Source organism: Bos grunniens, chromosome 1 (genome assembly GCF_055505025.1).
Source record: "Bos grunniens cultivar Pamir isolate PY7600 chromosome 1, Bosgru_T2T1.0, whole genome shotgun sequence".
NCBI lineage: Eukaryota > Metazoa > Chordata > Mammalia > Artiodactyla > Bovidae > Bos > Bos grunniens.
In genome coordinates, this window is record NC_141165.1 from 75693359 (window position 1) to 75718900 (window position 25542).

At 36.9% G+C, this 25542-nt stretch overlaps 1 protein-coding gene across 22 annotated transcripts in view; it reads left to right on the forward strand.

The window, feature by feature from the left end:
- Window positions 1-25542, forward strand: part of SENP2 (SUMO specific peptidase 2) — a 42683-nt gene that overhangs the window by 4942 nt on the left and 12199 nt on the right. For 6 of the 22 annotated variants that reach the window (XR_015162977.1, XR_015162979.1, XM_086397665.1 and 3 more), the window contains exons 2-15: window positions 202-257; window positions 3744-3877; window positions 4530-4596; window positions 6263-6353; window positions 9754-9922; window positions 11738-11841; window positions 13091-13185; window positions 13756-13807; window positions 14621-14684; window positions 16628-16804; window positions 18637-18768; window positions 19958-20161; window positions 21224-21303; window positions 23631-23715. Coding sequence is in view for 16 of the 22 variants with exons in the window: in XM_086397665.1 (XP_086253791.1) it covers window positions 202-257; window positions 3744-3877; window positions 4530-4596; window positions 6263-6353; window positions 9754-9922; window positions 11738-11841; window positions 13091-13185; window positions 13756-13807; window positions 14621-14684; window positions 16628-16804; window positions 18637-18768; window positions 19958-20161; window positions 21224-21303; window positions 23631-23715 (1510 nt within the window). In the remaining 6 variants the exon portion in view is untranslated. Of the gene's footprint in view, window positions 1-201; window positions 258-3743; window positions 3878-4529; window positions 4597-6262; window positions 6354-9753; window positions 9923-11737; window positions 11842-13090; window positions 13186-13755; window positions 13808-13908; window positions 13965-14618; window positions 14685-16627; window positions 16805-18636; window positions 18769-19957; window positions 20162-21223; window positions 21304-23630; window positions 23716-25542 lie in introns of all 22 variants that reach the window. The other 16 variants (XR_015162963.1, XM_086397654.1, XM_086397675.1 and 13 more) reach the window with 5 other exon arrangements.

Here is a 25542-nt window from a genome sequence, read left to right on the forward strand (position 1 = left end):
TTTTGGATCTCTCTCATGTAGTTGAACCATAGTGTTACATCCTCAAATACTAGAGGCCTACTATATTGTAAACATCAGTTGGATCTCTTGACAAAGTGAATGGAAGATGGTGTATTGTATGAATAGTAAGCTTACTTATAGAAATGCATATGTGTGGATATGCATATATACATATAAATCTCTCTTTTCTCTTTTTTTCAGCACTCTGTTTTCTACAGTGGACGCTGATGAAATACCAGCCAAAAGACCAAGATTAGGTATTAAATATTAATTTTAAAAGTTAGTTTTTTAAGTAAGAAAAATATATGTGTGGACAAATTCAAAAGATAAAAAGTACATACAGTGAAATGTAAGTCTCTTTCCTCTCCCTCTTCTACTCAGTTATCCTCTCTAGAGGTAACCAGCATTACCAGAGACTTAAGTATCTTTCCAGATAAATCTGTGTGTTGAAAGTACGCTTCAAAATTCCTAATCTTCCTATAAAGTAAAGGTGCTGAGATAGCTGAATGAGTCAGTCTAAGCTGCTGCCTCAAATTGTTTCCTTCTCTATGTCTGAAGGACTAGACATCATTTGGTAAATGATGTAGATAAGAGGGAAAAGGCACAGGGGACCTACTATAGTAATATTTTCCTCTTTCTCAAAAATGCATGTTAATTGAATCTACCTCCAGATGAGGTAAAGAGTGGCCCTGTCTGTGTTAAGATTTCATTTAAATCCAATGAGTGGTTATTGAGCCTGTCTTACTGTTAAGCAATGTGTTGGGTTCCACAGGAAATATAAAAATGAGTATGACAGGGTCTCTATTTTATGGACCTTAAAATTGTAGGAGGTGTCTGATTATTTAGTGGGGGGTTTTAAGACAAGTGTTATAAATAATACTAATGTCCATGAGGATATGATAAATGATAACAAGAAAGGAAGTAACAAAATACTGTCCAGTTTTCTTCTGGTTAAGAGTCTCAATAAATATTTGATGAAGGAGCTAATATGTGAGATGAGTCTTGAAGGAAAGATGGGATATCAACAGAGAACAATAGGAAGGAAAAGCATTCTAGGCAGAGGGAACAGTATGGGAAAGTTGTGCAATTCAGGAAATAGCAAATAAAACTTAGGGAAAAAGTTGACAAAAGAGAGAGTTCAAAATATAGAGGGACTTTGACAGGAATTTATACTGAATTCATTAGGACAGTATTCCCAAAACATAGGATAGCTAATAATTCACAAAATGATTGTAGGAGATCCAACATTCATAGCATTAAGTAACATCTGAATTATGTTATAAACTATTCATATTAATAAAAATATTGCATCTTTTTTCAGTTATTTTAATTTCTGATTATTTTAAGCAGAAAACATGTTAATTTAATGCTACCATGTATTTAAAACTTGGGTAATACATGTTGCATGCGTGCCAAATTGCTTGAGTCATATCTGACTCTTTTTGACCCTATATCTGTAGCCCACCAGGCTTTTCTGTCCAAGGGATTTTCCAGGCAAGAATACTGGAGTGGGTTGCCAAGACTTCCTCCAGGGGATCTTCCCCTCAGGGGTCTCCTGCATTGGCAGGCGAGTTCTTTACCACTGCTGCTGCTGCTGCTGCTGCTGCTAAGTCGCTTCAGTCCTTGTCCGTCTCTTTGCGACCCCATAGACGGCAGCCCACCAGGCTCCCCCGTCTCTGGGATTCTAGCGCCACCTAATTGTCTCTTTTTTAACAAGCCCATCTAGAACTTAATATTGTGTTTTTATTTCCTCATAAGGCAAGTGAGGTTTCTTTACATTAATGGTAGCAATATAAAGTAACCTTTTATAAATATATTTGTTTAGCCAAAGAAAAGAAAGAATCAGTTTTGTTTAGCCAAAAAAAAAAGAGTCAATTTTATAGAAAAATATAAATAAACAACTGTATATGGTTAAAGATTTGATAGTGATATAGAGAAGGTTCCTGCAATAATTTTGGCAGTTATCTTGGACTTCTATGTTAAAGTTCCCTCCTTCCTTGATTTCCACAAAATATAAAGATTTCTAACTAGAAACTATAGAAGGGAACTTCCCAAGGGGGAAGCAGTGGATAACAGAGACAATACTTACTGGCACAGCTTGGAAAGGTCTCTAGCAGTGCTGGCCACTCTCTGCATTGATGGCTATTAAGCACCTCAAGTGGGGCTATGCAACTGAGGAACTGACTCAGTTTTAATTGAATTTAAACTTAGGTAGCCACTTGTGGATACTGGCTACTATATCAGACAGTATGAATCTATTGGTTGCTTTGGAGAGAAGAAAAGGAAGGATGAAAATAAGGAGGAGCTTAGAATTGCAGACTCGATCTTACAGTTGAAAGGGATTCAAAGAGGTCTATGTAGTGTAGTCTCAGCAAAATAAGATGGTCTCATCTTCATTTTACAGATGAAGTGGACCTTCTAACCTTGTTCTCTTTTTTTTTAATATATGAAATCTTTTGATATAATTTTGGAGTACATTCAGATTTTGACAAAATTTGTAGGAAAATACAACAGTACATTTTGTGCCCACTATTTATGTTAAGAGTACCTCCTGCCCTTTGAGGTCTGGATGGCAGTCTGGATGGTAAGTGCCAATTCCTGAAGTCCTTTTTCTCCCACTTAAAGCTCAGGAGAGTGTGTTATCCCTCAACATTATTAGAGGGTTAACCTGAAATTCTTTCCTATTCCTAAAATGAGAAGACATTTGCAAAATTTGGTACTTCTAACTATTCTGTAGTGACAGATTACTTAAAATTGGATTCTGCTTTACCCATTTAGCACACCTTTCCTGTTGTTTAAATTATTCATTTATTTTTCTGGAAAGTGTTTTATATCTTGTATGTTCTGGAGTGCTTGATGCTTAAAAGCCACCGTTTCACTTTCAGGCTGTTTTCCTGTGAAGCAGAATGTGGTTCTAAAGCACTCAGGCTAGTGCTTTAGAACACCATTAATTAGGAAATAGAAAAGGAATTGTAAAAAACAAGTCAGCAGTGTAGGAGGTGAGAAAGGGATAGTGAGCTAAAGGGAGGAAGTGGGGAAAGCATTGAAATCTATCCCCTCCACCCTTATTTATTTACTTAGTTTGTAATCTTTATTTTTGGTGACAAGGAGGGATGAGTCTGAGGTCTTTCAACACATCTTCTCCAGTATAGGCTAGCCTTGTTTCCGTCATGGATGTCTAGGAACCACATATCTTATACTTCACTAATTTCTATCCTGAATGTAGCCAAGATAAAATAGGCACTAGGTAAGTTGTTGTTTAGGTCAGCTGTATTGGTACTTGCCTGAAAAGTAAGGACAAATCAGTGAGTTAATGGTAGTGCTTCCTATAGAATTCTGCTATACCTAGTAGCTATATGCTCCACCTTGTCTAACTTATACCCTTATCTCTCTAGGAAAGATTTATTTTACAGTATATATTCTGGGGAACTCATTGCTTGAAAGTTGTCATTTATGGCCTTTATTGTGTGTGTGAATTGGTATGTAATTTGCTAGGTGGTGATTTCATGCTTTTGTAGCCTCCCAGATACTTTACGTAAAAACTCCAAAGTCACAATGCTGAAATTGCAGATATTCAGATATGAGAAAAATTATTTTTACAGTTACTTTTTTCTCTCAGTGGTTGAAGACAGGACTGCTAATAAAAATTGAGAGAGGCCTTTTCTAAGATACAATTTTTCTTTTGCTTGAAGCTTAATTACTCTATAGTTACATGTATATGTAATCTATATTACACTTTCCAGATTGCTTTATTCATCAAGTGAAAACCAGTCTGTACAATGCTGCCAGCTTGTTTGGATTTCCATTCCAGCTGACCACAAAGCCCATGGTAACTTCTGCTTGTAATGGAACACGGAATGTGGTCCCTTCAGGAGAGGTCAGTGAGGATAAGGTTTCATTGGAGCTACTAGTCTTTGTACTTAATCATTAAAGTTAAATTTTAGAAATAATCTCTTTTTAGGAATTAATGTGTAGAATGACTTCTTTCTGAAATGTTCATGTCTTAATTAGCCTTTATATAGAAATGAAATAATTAAAGGTTAAGAGATTATAGATCTAAAAAATATTTATAAAGAGCCTAATTACTAATAGAGTTGACCCCTGAAGAATGCTTGGGTTATGGGCCCCACCTCTCCACATAGTCAAAAATTCAGTAGTTGGCCTTCCAGATCCATGGTTCTGCCATATCTAAAGTCTCGCATCCATGGATTCCCAACCGGTAATCATGTAATGCTGTAGTATTTACTATTGAAAAAATCCGCATTTAATTGTATCCACACAGTTCAGACTCTGTTGACCAAGGGTCAACTCTACATCTGCTTTTTCATTTAAGTATGTGTGAAGAATCTTCAATTGTTACTTTTTATGTCATTTTGTGAGTCTTGACAAATTAAACTTTTGGTATAATTGATGAAATTTCTTCTGTGAGGTAACTAAATCATTACCAGCAGAGTGATTTTTTTTTTTTCATATTAAAACTTATTTAAATTCTAAGAGTTATTACAGAGGTGATTCTTTTTGATTTCAAGGTGTTTTCAAACTCTTCATCTTCTGAACTGAACGGTTCTGGATCCTGGAACAACATGCTAAAACTGGGTGAGGTGGTCAAAAATATTTCTGTTTCCCCTTCCTCCTCCTACTTCTTTTCTCTGAATTTTGGGAATATGAAGGGAAAACACTGATTTGGCTTTGGATGAAAGCATAGACATAGTCTCTACCATTCTAAAAAGCCAATAGCTTTCCTTTAGTATTGTCTTTGAATTTACTGTTATGATTCCTATTTGCTTTATCAGTGTCTTTAATGTGACTTAGATCAGGGCTTATTCATTAAAAAGAAAAAACAAAACAAAAACAATGTTACCTGAGCGCACGCTTTATGTTAGGCACTCTGCTAAATTATCAGGAATAACAAAATAATAAAACCTTTAGTAACAAAATAACAATAGTAAAACTTTAATAGCAAAGTAACAAAACAACAATAAAATAGCAAAATAATAAAACCTTGCCTTTGAGGGACATCATCTGATTGGGGAGTAACCTGAGGTTCCCAGTTCTCATAGTTCTGTGGATTAGGAATCTCTGTATCATCCTGAGACCCCCAAACTGAATTGTAATTATTTTATATATGATATAAAATGCCCTGACAGGAAAAAATAGGAAGACAGAGTCCTGAAGATGACTGTGATCTGTGCTACACAGATAGGCTTGAACAGTTTGAAAGAAAGGGAAAAAGCTTTTAGAGAAATTGTGCATTCAGAAAATTGACATATAGAGGAGATACCAGATTTACCTCGTGTCTGAAGTACTAGCACTATGTTTCTGTGGGTATGCAGAGCCTATTGAGAGAAGCACAAGTATTCCTAGAGCAGATTTCTTTCATAAAGAAATCCACAGTCTCTAATCTGTAACTCTTGGACGTGTTTTGGGGAATTTTTTCTTTTTCTTTTTTTTTCTTTTTATTTTTTCTTTGTTTATTTAATATTTAAAGAATCCCAACAACTCCGCCTACAATGCGGGACATCTGGGTTGGATCCCTGGGTTGGGAAGATCCCCTGGAGGAGGGCATGGCAACCCACTCCAGTGTTCTTGCCTGGTGAATCCTCATGGACAGAGGAGCCCTACAGGCTATAGTCCATGGGGTCACAAAGAGTCAGACATGACTGAGCCACTAAGCACACACACAGAACCCCACAGGATTGAACACCGATTCAAGTCAGGCTTTCCAAACAAATGAATGCAGGTCAGTTTAAGTTTTGCTGCTACTGACTTAAACAAGTTCAGCTTTAATCTCTTTGCACTCCAAGGCCCTGTAGTAGCTCCAGCAGAAAATGTGGCTGAAGTATAGTGACCATCGCACAGGTATTGGAAACTTCTGGTAAATGTAGTAACATAGCAGATTTTCATTTAAAAATACTTCTGTTTTCTTGAGAAGAAGAAACAATTTAAAAAATTTACTCAATTTGACTAGATTACAAAGAGTTTATAATCATTAAGTTCCTCATGCCTCTTGTTAGCCCCAGCAAGCAAAACTAGTAAAGCTTTCCTGTGAATTATTACTGCCTACCTGAGAGCAAAGACAGATTAAACGCTATTGCTTTTCCTTTAACTTTTACAGAATTTGTGCTAGATAATAACAGAATTTGAAAAAAAAATTATTTAGTTCTACTGTATAGACTGCTTATGGATTTTCTTTTCTAATGCATACTGTTCACAGGTTTCTTTGTGTTTTTCTTTTACAATTACAAATGGTTTTTAAAAATAGGTAATAAATCTCCTAATGGAATAAGTGACTATCCAAAGATCAGAGTGACAGTAACTCGAGATCAGCCACGCAGAGTCCTGCCTTCCTTAGGGTAAGCATTAATTCTGCCCTTCTGTAAATGGAAACTTGGTAATTTTTAAGTGCTCATTCTTGCTGGGCATTTTCGCTTTTATTCTATTGTGTAATCTTAGTAAATAAGTACTTTGTGGTTAGTAACTTGCCAAATAATCATATAGCTGATGAGAGACTTGTACTCAAGTACAGGTTACTCTTTTCTACTGTATCATATGCTTATATAATTTTGAAAAACTTTTTTTAAAAATTATTTTAATTTTTATTTGTGGGCATGCTGTGCAGCTTGTGGGACCTTAGTTCCCCAACCAGGGATCAGACCCGGGCCCTCGACAGTGAAAGCACGGCATCTTAATCACTGGACTGTCAGGGAATTCCCTTGAAAACCTTTTAAAAAGAATTGTCACTCATAAACTTTTTTTGAAGAATAATAAGCATACAGAACAGTGCAGAAATCATGTATGCAATGAACTATTATTATTTTATTAGTAATTTTCTTCTCCTTTTTATGTTCTGACTTTCTAGAATTTCTGTTGCTTGGATATTGGACCTCCTGGATTGATATAATTTTTCTATATATTCTCTTTTGTTGTTATCCTTGCCCTTTTAAAAAGGATCTTTTATTTAAAAATATATACATATGGTATATACATATACATATATGCATATATATATTTTTGGCTTCATAGTTTTTAATTTGTAAGCATCCTCCCCCTCCGTACTCCCCAGGACTTTTTCTTTCTCCAAGCATTGGGTTCTTATTACAGAGATGCAGTAACTTTTATCTTCTTAAGCTGTTCATTATTTTACAATTACTTCTCCTTGTTTTGCCTGCTTCCTTTGAATTCCTCCTTTGGTTTATTTTGGTCTTACCTTTTCTTATTCAAATACCTGATAATCCCTGGCTATCCACTCATGTTTGAAAATGAGACACTAACTTTAAAAAGTAAGGCTCCCTGGACTTGGATAAATGGCTAATTATAGGGTTAGGAGGCTTCCCTGGTGGCTCAGATGGTAAAGCATCTGCCTGCAGTGAGGGAGACCCAGGTTTGATACCTGGGTCTGTTAGGAAAGATAGTAAAAAATGATCGTGGAACATCTTGTGCTAGCAATTAAAGGATGCTTCAAAATTTAGGGACAGTTAAACATCAAATTTTATTCATTTCATCTTTATTCGACAGGAATATAGATGTGTTAATAAGTAAATACATAATGTGAGAGGAAAAGACCTTTAAGTTGGATGCTAACTATTAAGGATAGAAGGAATGATGGAATTAGAAAATCACCATCTTGTAACTATCACAGTAATAACTGATTTATACAGGGATCATCAGTTGAGCTGGAAGTAGTAAGTAAAAGTTCGATGGAGAAACCTGCTTGACACCACAACCAAAAGAACAAAGTTTAAGTCACCTACTGTGGGCAGACTGACGTCTTGGCCTCCAGATACATTGCACTGAGCAAGACATCATCACCTACTGTAGTATTCCTGCAAAGATCAATAATCTGAATGTAATTACAAGAAAACTGGTTAAGCTGAAATTAAAGTTAATTCTACAAAACAGCAGGCCTATACTCCTCATTTTACTCTTCATTTGTACTCTTCCTCTTTAACCTGTGATTATTTAGAAGTTTAAAAGTTTAATTATTTAGAATTGTTTAATTTCCACATGTTTGGGCCTTTTCAGATATTTTCTGTTATTGATTTCTAGCATAATTTCATATGGTCAGAGAATATACTTAGTATGATGTCAGTTCTCTTAAATGTTTTAACATTTGGGACTTCCCTGGCAGTCCAGTGATTAAAACTCTGTACTTCCACTGCAGGCGGCATGGGTTCAATCCCTGGTTGGGAAACTAAGATCCTGCATGCTGTACAGTGCAGCCAAAATATGAACAATAAAAATAAATTTGTTAACATTTGTTTATGTACAAGAGTATGTAGTTTGGGTGTTATTCAGTGTGCATTGAGAAGAATGTGTATTGTGCTACTGTTGGTGGAGTGTTCTATAAATATCAGTTATTTGCTGATAATGTTTACTGATTTTCTGTCTACTTTTTTGATGATTGATGAATATAGTGTTGATGTTTTGTGCTGTAATTGTGGACTTGATTATTTCTCCTATTCAGTTATGTTAGTTTTAGCTTCATGTATTCTGAAACTCTGTAGGTGAATAGATTTGACCTAGACCCACCAGTTGTTACCATTCTGCCAGTTTGCTTTATCATTCTGTGTTATATGTACATAATGTTTTTTGCTGATTCATTTGAGAGTACATCTTAGACTTATACCCCTTTAATCATAAGTACTTGACTGTTTATTTCTAAGAATGAGGACATTCACTTATATAATCCTAGATTACCAAAATCAGAAAATTTAACATTGATGTAATACTATTATATAATCTTATTTAAATTTCTCTATTACAGAGATTATTTTTTCTGGCCCACAATTCAGGGCAGGATCATGTATTATATTTAATTTTCATGTCTCTTTGATCTCCTTTAATCTAGAACAACCCCTCGTCTCACTTTGTAATACCATGAATATTTTTAAAGTGTACAAAGCGACATTTTCTCATGATTTGTTTAAGATCATGCAAATTTTTTTGGTAAAGATACTGCCTACGTGATATAGTGTCCTTTCTTTTTTTTTGGCCCTGCCATCAAGCATGTGGGATCTTAGTTCCCCAACCAGGGATCAAGCCTACGCCCCTTGCAGTGGGAGCTCAGTGTCTTAACCATTGGACTGCCAAGGAGGTCCTTGTTGTGTCCTTTGTTAAATACCATATCAGGAGTGACATGATGTCAGTTTGTTCCGTTATTGGTAATGTCAGGAGAGGCAAGCAGCAACAGTGACTAGGTGGGGGTTTCATGGCTTCTGATTCTTTAGCATTTATTAATTTATTGTTCATTAGTTTGCTATTCAGCAGACACTGATGGAGTGCCTTTTGACTTAGCTCAGGTACCAGGATACAGTGGTGAAAGGATGAAATCTCTGTCTTCATGGAGTTTAAACTTGAGTGTGGGTTGCAGACATTAAACAATCACACCAATACTTAATTGCAGTGGTGCCAAATGACTATAGGAAAAGTGCAGTACCAGAGGAGGGTATGTAGTGTAATAGGGAGCTGAAGCCAGATTTAGAGTTGGAAAACTGGGCATGAGGAAGAGGGCAGAGGCTTTCATGTGGCAGCCCTGGTGGTTCATCTTAGTTTTAGTAGACATTTACATTTAATAGATATTCTATCACAGAATTTTGTGGTGCCCTCTACTCCAGAGATCTGATTTTTGTGAATGGTAGTTGTCAGGAGCAAGCTTAACCTGAGTCAGCTTAATCACAGGATGGCCTGGAGCTTAAACTCCAGTAATTTAAGCAGTTTGGGAGTAACTGTTTTTTCTTTTCTTATTTTTCTCAGTTTTGCTTTGAGCTCAGAAGGCTATACTAGAAGACCAGGTGGCCGTCGCCACAACAAAGGCAATCCAGAGAGTTCTTTAATGTGGAGGCCTCAGGAGCAGGTTGTAACAGAGATGATTTCTGAAGAGGGTGGCAAGGGTCTGAGGCGTCCTCATTGTACTGTGGAGGAGGTAAGCCCTTTTAGCGTGATCTCGCTAAAGTAATTTTAGGAATTGGGGGTCGGTGGCAATAAATAATATATATTCTGTGGTACAAAATTCAAAAGATAATAAGGATCCATTCAAAAGGATGTACAGGGACTGTAAATTTCCCACTCTCCCTCCTGTATCTGGCTTCTGTTTGATACTTCTATGTATCTTTCTAGAGATATTCTATACGTATTGTAATTTAGTCAGTTTTCAGGTAAAAGAAAGGAAAAGTAATCATGTTAGGAAAAGATATGATTATAGATTTCTTTGTTTTAGATGCCTGAATTATTCTAACTTGTTTCTTTCATAAGCTGTAATAACTGTGATTAAGTAAGGAATGTAAATGGTGTACATGTCTGTTTTGTCCTTAGGTTTTCAGGGCACTTAGTGTGATGTGTTCATCAGCAATCTTCCTTTCCTTCTCGAAGTCTTCACTTACTTTGGGAGAATTTAGAACTATTCCTGTCTCTGGCATTTCCCCTAGACCATTACCTATTGTAATTTGCTAAATGGTTTTCTCAACCACTTAATTTAGTTCATCAAAGAAATACTTACTTGGGTCCCAGCAATTCAAAATTGAATAAAATATTGTCTCTGTTCTCTAGGAGCTTATACATTAAATTGTATAATGTAGTCAGAAAAAATGTAGGCAGCGAAAGCAATGGACTGCAGCCCTGGAGGGGGTTTTAAGGAAAGGTATTAAAGTGCTTTAATATCTCCTCCTGGTGGGCTGCCGTCTGTGGGGTCGCACAGAGTCAGACACGATTGAAGCGATGCAGCAGCAGCAGCAGCAGATGAGAATTCGGGGACTGAGAAGATATATATGGGGATATACAGGCTGTATTCTAGAAATATTGCGAGGTAATATTATCAAGAACTTACTTACTGGTTAAGTGTGATATAAGTTTAGATGGAAGAACCTGAGTCCCAGATTTCAATCTTGGATAAGTTTATGCCAAGATACCCTAGGTATTTAGGGGAAGATGATCACTTCAGTTTTGGAAGTTTAAAGTGCTTGTGAAACATGCAAGCAGACATATCCCTTAGACTCCTGGATATGCGTGATGGGAGTTTTGAGAAGGCGGCAGGGCTAGGGACACATTTATGAATCTTCTGCATATTGGTGTTGGATAAATCAAGGGAGTTGAAGAGATTACTCAGAGAATGTAGTGTGAGAAGAGATAATCTGCAGAACCATCAACAGTTAAAGGCAGGAAGAAGAAATAATCTTTACTGGAGACTGAAAAGATAGTCTTCAAGAGATCAGGAGAATTTATTGTCCAGGAAGGCAAGGTGAGGGTGGCAAGGTGAAGAGCTGGAGAGGTCAAGTGACAGAAGGGCTGAAAGAGTGTCTGTTAGATCTGGCCATAGAGGGTCAGTGGTGTCTTTGGTAAGACCAGTTCCATTTTGGAAGTTGAATGTTCTGAATGTGCAAGTGGATTATTTGTGCTGAGTTTTTTTTTATGGTTAACCTAGTTCCACTGTCAAAAACTCACATGCTATCAGGGTCCAGCAAATAATATAAATGAGTGAAATGGGCTGAAGTGAATAGCTCACCAACAGTTCCCATTTGTTAATACAGTGTTTCAAAAGGGGCCAGATTTTGGGGGGCTTTCTCTTTTCAAGTTATAAAATTGGTAAGTAAAATCAAAGGAGTTAAAAGAACACTGAGATAAAAAAAGGAATGTGCTGGTGAATGAAACATTCATAAGCTGCGTTTGACCTCTTAGTCTTTGTTTATGATTTAATTATAGGTTTGATGTGCTAGTAGTTACCTAAATGCTTTGTTTTACTTAGGGTGTTCAAAAAGAAGAAAGAGAGAAATACCAGAGGTTATTGGAGCGACTTAAAGAAGGTGGTCATGGAAATTGTGTTTCTCCTATAACTTCAACTCATCAAAGGTAAAGATGAGCTAACAAGATAAATGCTTTGCCAGACAACTTTTTTTCTTATTTTTGTAGAGGGGATTGTTGGGAAAGGCTTGTTGAAAAAAGAGATTAATACTGACAGCAGGAGCCCTATAATGTGAACATTGTATCTAGTGATGGATTATATAGAACAGTGGTTTTACAAAATATAATTTTCTGTTCGCTTTAGAGTCCTTTGTTCAAGTGAACTGTTACATGAAACTCTGATATAGAAAAGTGAAATCATTGGTTGAAGTTGGATTCCCAGGGAGCAGAGTGTTTTTTCAGCCTCCCTAACACACACATTTCTCACAATCTCTGTCTTCCTTTCTCCTCCTCTTCTCCCCTGCCTTTTCCTCCCTTACCTCCCCTTATTCCTCCCACCACTGCCTCTAAAGACACATTGTCCCTAAGGCATCTTAGTGGATGGATCTTAGCACAGTTGGAAACTCTCTACTCTACAGATAAGATTAAAGTCACCCCAAGTCATAAGAAATGTTCCTTGTAAGACTACATGTTACTTAAATGTGCTGAGTCTACCAAATAGTTGAGAATGGTACAAGGAATTGATGTCTGGCCTTTTATTTCTCTGTAGAAAGGGGACAAAGATTATGTGAGCTCAGGATTGAGGTCTACTTGATAATTCTAGTAAGTGGTGTGAGAATACACAGAGGGGGATCCCAGAGATTATGTAACAATAAGTTGAAAAAGTCACAAGACTATCTAGCTTGTTGATTGCAGAAATAACAAGGGATTATTTGGAAATTTTAACTTTAGTTGTGAACTTCAAAACAATGCTCAGTTTAGTCAGTCAAAATGTTCCTGTTTTTTTCCATTTTGACTACCCACTGTTGGAAGCAGCAGGATGAACTATTGGTTTTGTCATTCCGCTTTTAATGTGTTGTTTTGGGATGCATTTCAGTATATCATTTAAAATCTTTCATTTTTTAACTTGGGTATTATCATTCTGAGATTTTTCAGTCAAGGTGGCTTTGGGAATTGAAAACATCCAGTTTTATGGTAGAGAAACTGGAGGTTAGGTATCTTGGCTGGAATATTAGAATCAGGATCAGACTCCTTTTATCCTGGTCTCAGATGATACTATATTGTGATCTCTCTCTTGTGAGTTGACATTTCAGGGTAATCAGTAACTCTTGTCTAGAGAAGTTTGCCAGGTAGAGACAGTGAATACTTACGATAGATTTTCCTTTTATGTCTGATCTTCACTTTTTGTGTTTCTAAGTTCTCAAAGAAGTCAGATGGACACATTAAAGACCAAAGGCTGGGGGGAAGAGCAAAGTCATGGAGTCAAAACAACTCAGTTTGTTCCAAAGCAATGTGAGTTCCCAGATTTAGCCCTATCTTAATACCCTTAATATGTTGAACTTAGTTCAAAAGCATATAAAATTGAAAAATGTAATACTATTGAAAGATGGTGTACCAAACTTTAAAACATTGTCAGACCCCAGGCTGACTTACCCAGTACTAGTAATTTAGTAAGAAAACTATTTCAAGTTAAAGCTGATCTATAAAATAACCTCTTGATTATTTTTCCTAGCTCCTATATTGTAGCATATATTTTGTGAGCCTAAAATTAGTTTTGTTGTATTCCTATATTAATATCCTTGTTTTTTTCCACTTGCTATTCACTAAATAACACTAAGTGATAGCTTACTAAATAAGCAGATGTTAGCCGGTTTACACTAAAGATTATATGTAAAGGAGAAAGAGATTTATGCAGCATTTTTTAGCAACTTAATTTGTATAAACACTAATCTCTTTGGAATCCATTTTAGCATTTCAGTGTAAATGAGTATTTTCATACTTTGGAGACTAAGGTGAAATGCTAGCTATATGATTGATTAACAAAGGAAACACTTTTTTTTTTTTTTTTTACCATTCTCACAGATAGAGTTGTTGAAACAAGGGGACCTCTGTGTTCAGTGAGAAGTGAAAAGAGGTACACCGTTCGGTTTATTCTAACTTCTCTTTTGACATATTTTCTTTCTTTCTTTTTTTGGCCGCACTGCTCGGCTTGTGGGATCTTACTTCCCCACCCAGGTATTGAACCCGTGACCCCTTCAGTGGAAGCGTGGAGTCTTAACCACTGGACTGCAAGGAAAGTCCCTGACATTATTTTCTTACTTTATAAACTGTATTTAAGAGTAACCACATCTGTGAAACTGTGAACTCTCCTCAGCTCTGGCAATCAGTCAGCATATGTGGGTATATAGGTAGCTCTTGTGTAAGATGCCCACCCTAGCTTGGGAGGGTGCCCTTCTCTCCTAGACGTTAGGGGTTGGGAGGCATCAGTGAGTGCTGCTGAGATAAGACTATGAGTGTGGTGGGTAGTTCTAGTGATCAGCATCTCAAGTATATGAACAGTGAAGGCAGTTCTCTGTGCCTTAGGATTTTAGTTGCTGGTCCATTTATAGCAGAGTATGGTAAACTGTGACCCATGGACCAAATCTGGTCTACCTGTTTGTAAGTACATTTTTATTGGACACAGTCATGCTCATTCATTTACATGCTGCATAGGGCTGCTTGAAAACAACAAAGTTGAGATGATATGACAGAAACCAAAAGACCTGCAAAGCCTAAGATACTTATGAGCTGATCCTTTTTAGAAAAATTTTGCTAACTTTTGGTTTAGAGGACTATATAAACTCAAGGCAATATTTGTTACTAATTATTAAATCTTATTTCTAAAACTAGTTTAACATGTACCAGATTAAAATCATCCAGTCTGTAATTTCTCAGTTTTTTTCCTCAGGTGTTCAAAGGGGAAAATTTCTGATACAGAAAAGACAGTTGGAATCAGACTAGAAAATGAATGTGTAAGTAGAAACCTCAGTTAAATTTTATGCCTTTGCTTCTTTCACGTGACTTACATTAAAATTTTGGTGCCCATGAAAAATAAGAAAGATGATATTTGTTACTTTAATTTCTAATTCCATTATTTTGCTTGAAAAAGCAGCAAGCATTGAAGATACACACCTTTGGCTTCCTTCTAAGTTGCCAGATTTTTATCTCTGTGCAGTAGCCACCTTTGTGAGAGAGACCAGCTTGGCTCCATCTCAGCCCTTATCTGTGTTGCCTGGCTTCTTTTGGAGATTTTTTTTTAAAACCGTACATCTTTGTGCTGTGTGCACTAAGTTGCTTCAGTCATGTCCGCCTCTTTGTGACCCCATGGACTGTAGCCCACCAGGCTCCCCTGTTCATGGGATTCTCCAGGCAGGAATACTGGAGTGGGTTGTCATGCCCTCCTCCAGGGGATCTTCTGGACCCAGGGATTGAATCTGCGTCTCTTATGTCTCCTGCATGGCAGGCAAGTTCTTTATCACTAGCGCCACCTGGGAGGGAAGCCCATACATCTTTAGGGAAAATATTTGTTTAGGACTTTTCAGATTCAAGATTTCATATTTACTTGAAACTATTACAAATCTTCTTACAAATGTTGAGTTTTAAGCCAGCTTTTTCACTCTGCTCTTTCATCTTCAAGAGGCTCTTCAGTTCCTCCTCACTTTCTGCCATAAGGGTGGTGTCATCTGCATAACTGAGGTTATTGATATTTCTCCCTGCAAAAACTTGATTCCAGCTTATGCTTCATCGAGCCCAGCATTTCACACGTACTCTGCATATAAGTTAAATAAGCAGGGTGACAATATACAGCCTTAACGTACTCCTTTCCCAGTTTTGAACCAGTCCGCTGTTTTTATACTAAGAACAAGTTTACCTAGTATAAAAATAGCAGTGGTTTATTTTTATTTATTTATTTATTTTAATATACAATTTTTATTATTTATTTTTAGCTGTGCTATGTCTTCATTGCTGTGTGTGGGCTTTCTCTAGATGTAATGAGCGGGGCCTACTCTAGTTCTGGTGCTCTGGTGTGCAGGCTTCTTATTGTGGTGGCTTCTCTGTTGCCGAGCAAGGCTCTAGGGTGCTTGGGCTTCAGTAGTTGTGGCTCACAGGCTCTGGAGCATGGGCTCAGTAGTTGTGGCACAGGGGCTTAGCTGCCCTGAGGTATGTGGGATCTTCCTGAACCAGAATTCGAACCCATGTCCCACGCATTGGCAGATGGATTCTTAAAACCACTGGATCACCACGGAAGTCCACCCGTGGTTTATTTTGAGTGATAGGATTAAGGGTCATATATTTTGCTTTTTTAAAGTTTTTCAATATATCTTTTGACTATATTATTTTTAATTGAGATAAGTGAAAAAATAATTTTCTTGCTGCTGCTGTGGCTAAGGTGCTTCAGTCGTATCTGACTCTGCAACCCCATAGACAGCAGCCCACCAGGCTCCTCTGTCCCTGGAATTCTCTAGGCAAGAACACGGGAGTGGGTTGCCATTTCCTTCTCCAGTGCATGAAAGTGAAAAGTGAAAGTGAAGTCTCTCAGTTGTGTCCGACTCTTAGCGACCCCATGGACTGCAGCCTACCAGGCTCCTCCATCCATGCGATTTTCCAGGCAAGAGTACTGGAGTGGTTGCCATTGCCTTCTCCAAATTTTCTTTCTACCTCCTGGGAAAACGATGAATGTTCTGTTTCATGGTTTATAATTGAGGTGTCTTGTTTGTGAACCTTAGGTCTTGAAGTTTTTATTCCCTCTTGTAGGGACAGGCAGATAACGCTTTTTGTACTTTACTCATTTGGGGATTTACTAATTCTCTTTTCTTTCAAAATAATGGTGCTGTTTTATATTTCATGTTTTATGTATGTGTATATATACAAATATCAAACATGTCAGTAGAATATGGGAATTTTTTTTAACCAGAGGAGGGGACTTCAGCTGGAACCCGACCTGTCTGAAGAAGTGTCAGCCCGACTCCGCCTGGGTAGTGGAAGCAATGGCTTACTCAGGAGGAAAATGTCAATACTTGAGACAAAAGAAAAAAATTGCTCAAACAAAGAAAGGGATAAAAGGACAGATGATCTTCTTGAACTTACAGAGGTATTGTTTCTTATGTTAATCAAATAAGAGGCATGTTTTTAAATAACCTTAGTTATTCAAGGCTTGAGTGCATGTTTTGTTTTGAGGAGTTTCTCCAGGCTAGGGAATGTATGTGTGAAGGAAATCAGGCCCAAGGGCAGGTCGATACACTGATCATTCAGTTTAGTTCAGTCGCTCAGTCGTGTCCGACTCTTTGGGACCCCGTGAATCGCAGCACGCCAGACCTCTCTGTCCATCACCAACTCCCGGAGTTCACTCAGACTCATGTCCATCGAGTCACTGATGCCACCCAGCCATCTCATCCTCTGTCGTCCCCTTCTCCTCCTGCCCCCAATCCCTCCCAGCATCAGAGTCTTTTCCAATGAGTCAACTCTTCGCATGAAGTGGCCAAAGTACTGGAGTTTCAGCTTTAGCATCTTGATCTGTAAAAGTGGCCTAAGGGATTAGATTAATTTCAGCAAATGTGAGTGGACAGAATTATCACATATCTTGGAATATAATGGATTCTTTGTAGATTCTTTTTCTAAGCTTAAAGTATTTTGAGTTATGTAGTATGAGTTTGACATTACAAAGAGATTTGTTGCAGTTTTTTTGTTTTTGTCTTTTTAACATTTTATTTTATTTACTTATTTTTGGCCGTGCTGCACAGCCTATGGGATACCAGTTCCCCAACCAGGGTTGGAACTGAGACTCTGGTAGTGAAAGTGCTGAGTTCAAACCACTGGACTGCCAGGGAACTCCCCTTCATTGCAATGTTTGTTAAGTGATTATGGTTCTCTAAAATGCCCCTTTCATTGATCATTGTACAACAAATAAGTAAAAACTTGTAGAAAACAAGGAAATGAAAGTAGTTAAAAATTCTCATTTTAAAAGTGAGCCCATATTTTGGCTCCTCCATTGTTGTCTTAGCATATGTCCTATTAGGTGATTATCTATTGAGCACTTTTTATGTATTGGGCATGCAGGTGGAGAGAAAGATCCATAAAGTTACAAAATTGTGTATAGTGGTAGAGGAAGCAGAAGTGAAAATATTTGGATGAAAGTTTCTAGTTGGTTTGTAGATTCAGGCTTATAGCATAAATTTATGTTTATCTGTGTAGTTCTTTAGAAAAATGATGCCATCTATTCAATAAGGACTCAGTTGCCAGACTGCTGCCTAGTTTTCTAGTTTCTGCTTATTCTCTTCACGTCAGAAATGGATAGAATGATCTCTTTGATGCCCTAATTTTATTACTTTGATTTTTTAAAATCAAGGTTCAGGAGATAGTTAGGGAAAGTATGAAAATGCTTTTATAGTGTTGTGAAATGAGAACAAAGTTCAGGAGTTAGACACTTCCTGGTTCAAATCTTGGCTCTGTTTTTTAATCATCATATGACTCTGCATGTAACCAAAATTCTCTGAGGTTTACCTCTTCTATAATGGTAACGGTGACATTACCAAATGGTGACATTACCATTATTGGTGTCACCAATAATGGTGATAGTACTTTCCCCACAGATAGGGATCAGTGATGCACTTCAAGCATCTGGTACGTGCTTGGCTCATGGTGCTCAATAAATGGTAGTAGGATAACTGAGACTATACTTCAAACACTTTTACCCAATAACTTTTTCTAGCAGCTAATAATTGGGCTAGCATTTCTTATAACCATTAGTAAGTCTGCTTTGTGGTCCTGAATTAAAATCTTTTTATCCTTTAATTTAGTAGGTCTTTGATAGTTTTTCTTAAGGGTCAAGTATTACAGAGATGAAAAGCTTTTTTCAATCTCAGACTTTCAGAATCTGATAATGGTTCTTTATTAAAGTAACAACCTCTGGACTTTATAATTCAGGACATGGAAAAGGAAATCAGTAATGCTCTAGGGCATGGCCCACAGGATGAGATCCTAAGTAGTGCTTTCAAATTACGAATCACTCGAGGAGATATCCAGACCTTGAGGAACTATCACTGGCTCAATGATGAAGTAAGTTGTCTTTTTTTTTTTAACCCCTTGGACTATCATTATGCTTAACTCTTTTCTACCTGCAACATCGTGGTTTCTACACAGAAGGGATTGGTAAGGCAGCTTTAGTTTACCTAAAACAAACACATCTTAAACCTTGAAAAGATAGTTAATTCTGATTGTTTGCTGCCTTTAATTAGCAACGTTTCCCTCCTCTGCCTCTGCTTTGTTTCATCTACATCTTCATTTATTAGTGACATTTTTATGAACCTTGGGTGCAACTGATAAATGGAAGGAAGCAGACAAGTGATCATTTATTTTAGATGAATTCTTACACGAGCCGTATGTATTTCTTTATTTCATTTGAGTGATAATTATAAAAATTTGCCTAATTGTCTTGTATTGTTACATCTTCACCTAAAGCTAGGTGTTAGTTCTTACCAGTTTTCTGGTTGATCCTTTACCCAGCTGTGCAGCCCCCTGCATTTTCTCCCTTTGCCTTCCTTTCCTCTTGCCATGACTCATGGCATATAAACACATTCTTGTAGAAGTAGAACATTTCTGTTTCATATTATAAATGCAATATGTTTATTATAAAAAATTTAGAAAATATAGGAAAAGTGAAGGAACAATATTATCATTCAAAAGTGGCACAGCTCTCTTGTAATAATCTATAATGGAAAAGAATCTGAAAAAGAATATATGTAGAATTGAATCACTTTGCTATACATCTGAAATATTGTAAATCAACTATATTTCAATTAAAAATGATTAAAAGTACATATTTCTATGAAAACAAAAAATGGCACAACTCAAAAGCAAACAAAATAACTATTGTTTTGGTGTATTTCTTTCCAATGAGTTTTTAAAAATTGAGGTATAATTTATGTAAAATTCACTTTCAGTTAATATTTCTGCATGTTTTATGTGTGGTGTAGTTACATACACCTTTTAGTTGTTGCAGAATTTCTCCTTGAGTTCTTTCTCTTGGCTCTCTTACTCATATGCCTCAGAAGTACAGTCTCATTCCTTCTTAATCCATCCCATTTTACACTGATCATTTTTTGCTTTCCATCTTCTGTCATAGATAGCCCTTTTATCTTCTGTCCCTTCCCTTAGTGTCTTATTTCTAATTCATCCTACTCAGGTAGAAATCGAGTTTTGATAATATACTTGCCATATTCCAATGTTTACTCTCTTCGTATTATAGGTCATTAATTTTTACATGAATCTCCTGGTGGAAAGAAATAAAAGGCAAGGGTATCCAGCACTTTATGCATTCAGTACTTTCTTCTATCCGAAATTAAAGTCTGGGGGTTACCAAGCAGTGAAAAGATGGACCAAAGGGGTCAGTCTCTTTGAACAGGAACTAATTCTGGTGCCTATTCATCGGAAGGTACATTGGAGCCTGGTGGTAAGTTGAGAGGCTTAACTGTTGGAGTTTGGATAATGACTGTTTTGTTAAAAGCAGGAATACCTCAGTAATATTCCAGTCTTGGTTACGGGCCACCACTGTAAAGTAAATATCTCAGTAAAGTGAGTCACATCAATTTCTTGGTTTCCCAGTGCTTATAAAAGTTAAGTTTACACTGTAGTCTGTTAAGTCTGCAGTAGGATCATATCTAAAAACCAATGCATATAGCTTAATTAAAAAATACTTTATCAATTAATACTTTTTATGCTAACCATCACCTGAGCCTTCAGTGAGTTGTAATCCTTTCACAATAGTAGCATCAAAGACCACTGTTCACAGATCACTGTAACAAGTATAGCAGTGATGAAAAGTTTGAAATATTTTGAAGAATTACCACGATATGACACACAGACGTGAAGTGAGCAAATAAACACTTTCTGTTAACACTTCAGTGTTAGAAAAATGACACTGATAGACTCGCTCAATGCAGGATTGCCACCAGCCTTCAATTTGTGAGAACTACAGTATCTGCCGAATACAATAAAATGAAGTGTGCCCGTAATGAAGGTGACTCTTTTCTGTCCACTGAGAGTCCAGTAGTATATGTTAAAGGCATACTCTGTAGAGTCGTATCTTAGTTCTTTAATTGAACAGTTTTGAAAGCTAGAAGAGTCTGTGTAGTGGAGGAGCTTTCAGTTTTAGTAGAAAAGAGTGTGAGTACACATGGGTTATTTTGTTACTTTTGTTTAGAAGATGATAACAGGTTTATTGTACAAGTATAAAGAAAAAGGCAAAAAACCCTAAAAACCCCAGAATGCAGCTCATCACTCTGAGAGGACCACTAATGTTTTGAGGAATAAGTTTCTAGGCCTTTCTGTAGGAATAGAAAAATATAATTTTATATGCCTGGAGCTCATGTCATCTGTGATGTTTTATGAACAATGTGTCTTAGAAATCCACTCATGTTGGTACATATATTGATGTTTAAAAGATGCTTTTCTTTTTAGAAATAAAATTCTCCTTGTTATGGTTGTTTCTGGATGTTGCATTTTTCCATTATAGGCTATAGACCTAAGAAAAAGGTGTCTTAAATATCTGGATTCTATGGGACAAAAAGGCCACAGGATCTGTGAGATTCTCCTGTAAGTAAAGGCTGAAAGCTTCACTGTTGCCTCAGTATACCCTTCGTTATGTGGTCTTTCTTCTGTTTAATCCTTGGAAGCTCTGGTGTACTGTAGTCTAATATGTAGTGAGGGCTGTCTTCTCCGTTGTTCAGGACTTGACTTGTATCTGTCTTTTTGTCTAAAAATAACCCCCAAATCAGATCTTTACTGAGAAATCTTATATAATTGCATCATTGAAAACAAATTTGTCATATGTAAAATGTATCCTGTTAGAATCCTGTGATTTGAATTAGATTTCTCTGGGGTTCATACACTATTCTGAATGTTGTAAAGAGCTGTCAGCTGGGGAGAATTAGTTCTGTCAATTTCTTAAGCCCATTCATTCATGTCCCTGTGCTTTCCATGAAAGTTGGGTTCATCTCTTAGAATCTGGAGGTAATTTTTAAGTTAAACATATGGTTTGTAGGCAGCTATTTCAATAATAATTGCTAGAAACCTGCCTTTAAAGCATAGCCACCTATTAGCTGTGTAAAGAATAAGATAAGAATTTCACAGGGAGGAGGCAAAGCAGTGAAATGAGTCTATTTTGAACCCCTTATGGTCACTGGAAGCAAATGCAGGTTCCAGGTTTTAATTTTAATAAGGATACTTGAGTAAGGAACTTGTTAAATGAATGATATGAAGAAAAGTTGTTAACAGTAATCAGTTCTTGGTTATATTATTTACTATAAAGATCCTTGTTATATATGGGTGTTGAATAAAATACCCATAAGAATAAAAAATGTAGGGAAGTTTAAAAAATTTTTATAATCATAAGATACACCAAATTGTCTATAAAGCAGTTATTTCCTTCTAGTCTTTTCTGCTTAAGATGTATGTAAAATGTGTATACATACATACATGTGCACATACATGTACACACATATTATCACATACTTAAAAAGTTTTCATTGGATTCATATGCAGAATTTTATATGTTGCTTATAACAGGATACAAAAAAGACCTTTCTTTTATAACATTCATACTTTTGTTTCCCCTCTGTCTTTTTTTTAATATATAAAGAGTTTAGCTTCTTTGGGCATCTGAAGCCCTCTCCCTTTCCTGATGCCTTTAGTCCAACTTCTCTATTTTTTTCATTAACACCTCCCCACTCCAAATTTTTTTTAAATTTTTCCATGACAAGAGAAAATAATGAATAGCCTTTTTTGGTTTTTGGGTTAAGCTTTAGATTGCTACCTTCTCAGAACCAGTTTCCACCTCTTTGGGAGTGATATTGGTGCTCCCATGTAGAGCACATGCCCTGTTAGCACTTACCTCTTAGATGCAGGTTAGCATGAGAACAGAGATGCCTAGGTTAAATTTGATATCCCTTTGGCGATTTGGATAAAATTAATTACTCTCAGTACTTAAGTGTATAGTCACCTAGGAATGAGGAAATTCTCTTACATAACCGCATGCCATTATCACACTTCAGAAAATTGACAATCACTAACGTGTAATATGAACTCCCAGGTGGCGCAGTGGTAAAGAAGCTGCCCGCCAGTGCAAGAGATGCGGAACATGCGGATTTGATTCCTGGGTTGGGAAGATCCCCTGGAGAAGGAAATTAGCAACCCACTCCAGTATTCTTGCCTGGAAAAATCCCATGGACAGGGATTTTTCCTGTCTACGGGGCCACAGAAAGTTGGGCATGACTGAGCTGGGGGGCTTTGGTCCTTGGGGTCACAGAGGGTTGGACATGACTGAGCACACATGCACACACACATGCACACACATGATGTGTAACATAGATTCATGCTGTGACACCATCAGATACTACAGCTTTTGCCCCATAATCCAGGAAGTCAGTCAGGATTCATGCCCATACTTAATGTCTCTTTAGTCTCCTTTAGTTTAGCCTTCCTTTTTTTTTTTCCCTATGGCAGTGCCCTTTTTTTTTTTCTTTTAAAGCCTCCAGGCTAGTTGTTTGAATGTATCTATTATTAGTGAGTAAAAATAAATGAAGTACTTTTTTCTTTCATTAGAATAAAATGTGTGCTTTAAAACGGAGTGGAGGAGAGAACTAGAAGACAAACAGCAAATCATTAATAAAAAATATTTCCAGAGTGGTTATTATGAGGTCTTTTACATTTTACACACTTTGTTTTAACTTTTAAAATATAACCTTGTATAATTTTTATAATCAGAAACAAAGTAAAATGTAAAAAGCCAAAAACAATCATATTTTAAAAATCTAACAGGTGGATTTGAGAATGGCACTCTGTTAAACATCACAGTGTCTTTATAATTAGAATACTAAGTGTCCACAGGGATTCATCAATATATGTCTTTGCTGTTTTTTCAGTCAGTATTTACAGGATGAAAGTAAGACCAAAAGAAATATTGACCTGAATCTTTTAGAGTGGACCCACTACAGCATGAAGCCACAGGTGAATGATGATCTTTGTATTTCAAATACTTTGTTGCATTTCCTGTCAGTAACATATTATTTTGACTTGGCTTTCTTCCTCCCCTTATTCATCCTTATGCATTCATTCTCCTGAGGTGTATGTCCTAAAAATGATCTAAATCTTTAGAAATTCACTTAACCAAGATGTTTGCTTTTAAGCCTTGATCTTGTTTCTTGAATTATAAAGGTTAAATATCTGCTAGCATGACTCAAAAATTGAAGAAGATAAAAAAAAAAAAAGATTCAAGTCAGATACTTTTCTTGGTTGGCATTAATGGGATCTTCAAGTTCTTGTTCAAAACTTATCTGAGAAATTTGTATATTTATATCTTAAGGGTTCCATTCTGTGAGTCCTCAACAATCAGGCGTGTTTTTTGTGAATGTGCTTTGAATCTTGTCAGATTTGAATCTCATTCCAGGTTTAAAACTGCATACGTTGTTCAGTCCTAATGGCTCCTTTTTAAAGGAAGCTACATGAGTTCAATTTTAGCCCTAATCTATGTGAAATGGCTCAGTTCTTTTTATCCAAAAGCAGTTTCATTTCTAAGTTGAATAATTAGAAGAGTAAGTACTGAAATTTCCTGAGGAGAGCACAGAAAAGAGTTTGTTAGGATGAATAATTGTGTTCTGGAATGGAAAATGTAATAAAACAAATTCTCTGTAGTGGAATCTATAGTTCTCTGCATTTGGATAGTAGAATCTGTAGTTCTCTGCATTCTGTGAGAGATGCTGGGCTCAGGAGAAAAGTTTGAGGTACCTACCATATGTATGCAGTTTCAGTCTTTTCCTTTTTACAATAATAATTTGTGTTTCTTTAAATCTAAATTGAGTTGTCATCTGGTATGTTTTCCAGCAGTGGAATTAGACTCACTTATACTCTTATTCTTCTTATGCTTATACTCTTGTGCTCCTTATAATTGACAAAGTGTGTAAGGGGCTGGCCAGCATTAGGGCAACACGAATTTGGGAATGTGTGAGTTTGCTTCACCTGGCTTGGAATCCAGCACCTTTGGTTTATGATGCCCTTGAGTTGTGCTTGCAAGCAGTAAGCTCTTTTGTTTTTTTCAGGACAGAACTGTGCTCTTAAGACAAGATTTCCTGATTGGTTAAAGCCTTTCAAGAGGCTTTTTCTTTCTCCTGCTTGCAGCTATGGGGGTCCAAAGCAGTTCAGTTCAGTTCGGTCACTCAGTCATGTTCGACTCTTTGCAACCCCATGGACTGCAGCACGCCAGGCCTCCTTGTCCATCACCAACTCCCAGGGTTTACTCAAGCTCATGTCCATTGAGTCGGTGATGCCATCCAACCATCTCATCCTCTGTCGCCCCCGTCTCCTACCTTTAATCTTTCCCAGCATCAGGCTCTTTTCTAGTGAGGCAGCTCTTCGCATCAGGTGGCCAAAGTATTGGAGTTTCAGCTTCAACATCAGTCCTTCCAATGAATATTAAGGACTCATTTCCTTTAGAATGGACTGGTTGGATCTCCTTGCAGTCCAAGGGACTCTCAAGAGTCTTCTCCAACACCACAGTTCAAAAGCATCAATTCTTTGGCGCTCAGCTTTCTTTATAGTCCAACTCTCACATCATACATGACTACTGGAAAAACCATAGCCTTGACTAGACAGACCTTTGTTGACAAAGTAACGTCTCTGCTTTTTAATATGTTGTCTAGGTTGGTCATAACTTTCCGTCCAAGGAGTAAGCATCTTTTAACTTCATAGCTGCAGTCACCATCTGCAGTGATTTTGGAGCCCCCAAAAATAAAGTCTGCCACTGTTTCCGCTGTTTCCCCATCTATTTGCCATGAAGTG